We start from the raw sequence: 5,726 nt of genomic DNA on the forward strand, positions 1-5,726 counted from the left end.
ATTATAATGATATAAATAACAAGTTAATATAGGCTGTAAATGTACCTGATACAAATTTTAGGTATACACGTTTAGTTGCATGTCACTCCTGACCATGTCTGATATGTGAGTGGTTGAGTATTATTTCATTTATTTTAATAAATGGAGTATTAGTGCAAAAGGTTGATGTATATCAAATTTCTTTTTTAAAAAACAACACAAATTTTGATTACATTTTTTTATTTACATTAGTAAAAAATAAGTAAATAACTTTTTAACAATAGCAAATTTGATTTATCTTTGGGAAAAAGTTTTTTCTAAATGTAAACCAGTTTTCTTTAGTGTTGACAAGAATAGCAATGCCACTTTCACCTTTTATGATTATTATTCCTTGTAATAATGAAAAAAGTATAATGAGATTCCTAATATGTAAATATCCTGGGGTGTGTGTCAACTTATCATCAATGTATCCAATTTAAAAATTTTCAATTATATATAAGCAAATGGTATTATAAGTTTCAAATAATGTAATTTTAATTCATTCTGCTGACGATAATTTCAAAAAATGTACATGTTTATATTTGTTTACATATGTTGTTAAATTTTTTTGCATGTGTATAAATATATTTGCATACATTATTATATGTTTTTTGTGTGTGTATAAGTTTGTTTACAGAGGTTGTTATACATTTTTGTATGTATTTATATTTGTTTACATATGTTGTTTGACTTTTTTGTATTGTATTTTTAGTTGAACTTATTTAAAGATTAACATTTAACTATTTAATTAACAATTACTTTTTAAGGAATAGAAAAAGGTCGTGGTGGATTAGGTTCTATATTTGTGTGGGCAACGGGTAATGGTGGTCGATTTCAGGATTATTGCTCGTGTGATGGTTACATAAACTCTCCATACACTATTTCAATTGGAGCAGTTGATAATTGTGGAATGAAACCATGGTATTCTGAGGCATGCTCAGGTACACTAGCTGTTACTTATAGTAGTGGTGATGCTAGTGGTCAATTTGATAAGCAGATTGCAACAACAGATTTGCATGGAACCTGTACACAATCACATACTGGAACTTCGGCAGCTGCTCCACTTGCTGCTGGTAAAATTTTAAAGAATGTTTGCTATACCTTTTTTTAATAACAAAGTTTTAATAGAATTTATTGTTAATTTTAATAACCTAGTAAAGAAAAAATTGTATATTGATATCTTTAAAATACATTGAAGCAAGATCTTACATAGATAAGATATATTGATCTTTATGTAATTAGCATATAATAATTGGTAGGTGTTTTGGTATGTTTTGTTTGTTTTTTTTTCTCTTCTTTTTTTTTCCTCTTTTTTTTAAAATATAAATAGTTTTTAAAATTTATGTTTATTATCTGTCTTTGCTTAAGCTTTGGCTGGTAACCCCTGCTAATTTAACTGTTTAATAAGTCAGGTTTGATACAAAGGTCAAACCTGACTTATTAAACAGTCAAATTAGCAGGGGTTACCAGCCAAAGCTTAAGCAAAGACAGATAATAGCTGGAGCTGTGGTCTCAGGTGGTTACTAGGTATTCTTATGATTTCAGTTTGAATTTTTGTAAATGTTTAGGATACATTTTTAGTATATTTCGCAAAATAGCTTTTTTCAGCTTTCTTTAATGTATATTTCCTTAACGTATATTTAAGTTGCAATATTTAATAGTTACCATCCTAATATTTGAAATGAAAATAAATATATTTTCAGATTTAAGGTAATTAATGATTATTTTTATTATAAATAAAATAATTAATAATAATAAATAATATTGTAATTCAGGTTTTGTGCCTGTACAAGACCTCAGATATTCCTCAGATCTCCTATCATTTTAACTTTGTCTATTACAAACTAAGATACCAATGGTATCTTGACTTTGTCTCTTGTATCTTGTCTATTGTATCTTATCTTTGTCAATGGTATCTAGACTTTGTCTACTACAAACTAAGATGCCAGTAGTATCTTTACTTTATATTACTTTTATCTTTTATACTTTTATCTTTGTGTAATGCTTTTTATTAACTGAAAACGTACATATATTTTCATTAAATTTGTTGAGGTGAGAGTCAAACATACAAACTTTAAATCGACCAACTTTCAATAATGCTAAATTCCTCCATCAGATCAGACATTGGTTTAAAAATCTTTTACTAGTATTCGGTTTCAGATATAGTTTTTTCTTTTTAAGTATGCTTAAGCATAACAAAGCAAAAACCTACATTTAATAAAAGTATTCAGTTAAGTTTAGGTGATAATCAGTTATGCTTTCAATATGTTTGTGTACAATGTTTATGACAGTTCTTTTTATTAGACGACTGTATCATCTGTTTACGTGATCATTTGAGATTTGTGCTGTTTTAAAGTTTTTGACTTTCCAAACAATTCTTTAATTGAAAATTTACAGATATATCAAGTTCCTTTTAAAATACAGAAAGTATTGATATTGGTAAATACTTCCTTTATTAATAGGCAGTTGACAAATCAGTTGACAGTTGGCTGATCATTTGATTTGATTTGATTTTACTTGCATTTTAGATTCTAAGGTGTTATGAAAGTTTTAATGGCGGTAAAATATTTGATCCCAAGTCTAACAACATACTTTCTGGCGATCAATACAGATTAAGATCTTGTTCTATTGTTGATTTGTTTATTAGTAGTAGTGATAAAAATGGTAGCTGAAGATGCTGAGGCAAGGGTCATTACTTTTGACAAAAGCCTTTTGATAAGGTCTGATATGTCAGTGTTCTATTAGCTCTCCTTGTATGGTAAGGTTTTGAAAATTATAATTTATTAAGCATTTCAAGGTTCCATCCTTGGTTTTGTGTTTTTCCTTGTCTATGTTGATGATCTTCCTGACTAAAGTTATTTGCTGATTACACAACATTATATAATTATTACAACTATATATAAAAGATACTAACCTATAAAAAATATTTTTCCTCAAACAACTTCATAGCTTAATAGCTTCATGAGTTCATAGCTTAATAGTTTCATGAGTTTTTTTTTAAATACGTTATTAGAACAAAAAGTTATAAGAAAAATGATAACAGCAATAAGTATGTAAAAAATTTATTTATTTTGCTATCTTGTCACAACTTTACTCCTCCTCCCCCCCCCCAACCTCCCCCTCCTTTCTTCACCACCACCACCACTACTCCTAAAAAAAAGTATAAGAATTTCCTTTATTTTTCTAAGCTGTTTAACAGGGCTCATTCCCTTCAAAATTTGTTTAGCAACTATCAAGTTCAGAGAATTTTTGGGATGTTTTTTAGAAATGATATTATATCCTTTATATTATATTTAAAAAATTATATTTTTCTTTTTAAATATTAGCTGTTTTTTTAATGTTATTCACCTCCCCAAAGTCACTACAGCCGAGGAGGCCACTTGATTATGGTTACAACTCACTCTCAACTCTTTAACTCAAAAACACGAACCTTGACATACAAGGCTGCAGCATGGAGAAACAAGTTGAGTGCTGTACTACCAGGGGCATGGTGGGGGTTGAAGTCTACCACTACACCACTACTGCACTATGTTACCATGGTTACTCTTCCGATTTAGAAGGCTACTTTAATTGGTTCAGTATAATATTTTTCTATTGAACTTTCTAACATTCAGTAAAACTAAATACACGTAATAAATCAAAAAAATATGGTTGTTTGAGTTTTTAAGGCATCAATAATTTTTTTATATATTTTAAGATAAACTTGAATTTTACTCAAGCTAATTATGTCCAATACAAAAATATAAAGATCAAACTTTTGGTTTATTGCATGAAAAATTCTATTTTGACAATAATTTTGACTATGTTCAAGTAAACAATAAAAATATTTAGAAATATCAAATATCAAGAAATATACACATATTTATGTTGTATTTTTTGAAAATTTTTTACACTAATTTTTACATTTGAAACATGAAAAACTAAAAGTTAAAAAAAAGCTTTTTTGGCTTTTTTTTTATAGCTATTCTGAAGGTGGTTAAGAAGGTGGTGAACCCACTTCATTTAAAGTTGTGTTAAAATTTTGAAAAATCTTTTTTATTGGAACTTGAACAACTAAAATTATTATTTTTTCTTTCATTTAGGTATATTTGCTCTTGTACTTGAAGCCAACAAAAAATTGACCTGGCGTGATATGCAACATTTAATTGTTAAAACATCAAAAATGGTTAGTCCAAAAGATGATGAGTGGCAGAAAAATGCAGCCGGATATTACGTAAATCCCAAATTTGGCTTCGGCGCTCTTGACACAGGGGGACTAGTAGAAATGGCATCAAGGAAGGACTGGAAAACTGCTGGTACTCAGCACATGTGTCACACAATTAAAAACGACGTAAATGAATTTTCAGCTGCATCTACTGATTCTTATATTGAAGCATCTGGTTGTGAAAATGACAAAGGTTCTTGTGTAACAAAGTTAGAACATGTACATGTTGTTATAAATCTTAAGAAAAACAGACAACGTGGTCAACTTTCCATAAGTCTTACATCTCCTCATGGGACTGTTTCGAAGATTTTGCAAAAGCGACCTCGTGATAATAGTGAAGAAGGCTTCAAAAACTGGGCATTTTTAACGGTCTTTCACTGGGGCGAATCTCCAAAAGGTAAATGGAAGCTTTCTATAAACGATCAAACAAAAGAAGGCTTTACCTTAGTTTCATGGTACATGACGTTTTATGGAACATGTGATAATAAAATTTCAGATCCTTTTAAAATACAAATAAACGAAAGCGAAATATGCGATAAAATATGCAAAAAAGGTTGTCCTGAAGTATTTTTTGATAGTTGTGAGTTGTGCGAACAATATTGCGACTGTACGATTGGTCGTTGTGTGAAACAATGCGCTAATGATCTTATTACTGACAATCAGTTGCATCTTTGCAAGCGATCGTTGGAATATCAAGAGGAGCATACATTAAATAACCTTGTTGCAAGAGAACTTAAAGAACAACCTGTAATTGGTATTTCTATGACGGCTAAGTTTGCCATAATTTTTTTAGCACTTTTAGCTATCAGTGCAATGGTCTCTGGTATTGCTTTTTTTATCGCTAATATGCCTCAGTCTAAAACTTTTGCCCAGGGGTACCGTTCTGTATCTCGATATCCTTGCACTGATACAGTTGAAGAAGGTTTGATTGTTGATGAAGATAAGAGTAGCCTTAACAGTTTAGAAACAAAGATCGTTAAGTCATAATATTTCATTTGCTTGAAAAACTGGTATTATATCCCCTATCCCGCTCCTTTTTTTACTAACAGATTTTAAAATAATAATTGTAGATAATTCTTGTGGTGTCTTTGTTCTTTTCAATACCCATCGCTGACAACAAGCTAAAAAGCTAAATATCCTAGAATTATATAAATGCCTATTATTTTCAAAAAACGTGCGACGTCATAGATTCTTTTGTTTTATTTAGAGTTTTGATAATTCCTAAAAACCTTACTGAGATATTTTTTATAGCTTTATTTGGTCATAATACTGAAGTTATTTGAATTTTTACTACTTCAAAATATGAATGCCCATGTAATGACTTTGTAGTGTATTGTAGTTATAATCATTATTAATATTGTATGCACATATGTGTGTACATACATACATATATATATATATATATATATATATATATATATATATATATATATATATATATATATATATATATATATATATATATATATATATATATATTAATATATATGTATAAATTAATATG

The 5,726-nt window shown here is 28.8% G+C and overlaps 1 protein-coding gene across 1 annotated transcript in view; it reads left to right on the plus strand.

Annotated features, from left to right (window-relative positions):
- Positions 1-5,293, plus strand: part of LOC136072013 (furin-like protease kpc-1) — a 20,119-nt gene extending 14,826 nt beyond the window's left edge. The window contains exons 4-5 of the mRNA XM_065819861.1: positions 786-1,091; positions 4,101-5,293. Coding sequence (XP_065675933.1) covers positions 786-1,091; positions 4,101-5,209 — 1,415 coding nt within the window. The 3' untranslated portion in view covers positions 5,210-5,293. The remainder of the gene's footprint in view (positions 1-785; positions 1,092-4,100) is intronic.
- The last annotated feature ends 433 nt before the right edge of the window (positions 5,294-5,726 follow it).

The sequence above is a fragment of the Hydra vulgaris genome, chromosome 15, assembly GCF_038396675.1.
Source record: "Hydra vulgaris chromosome 15, alternate assembly HydraT2T_AEP".
Lineage (NCBI taxonomy): Eukaryota > Metazoa > Cnidaria > Hydrozoa > Anthoathecata > Hydridae > Hydra > Hydra vulgaris.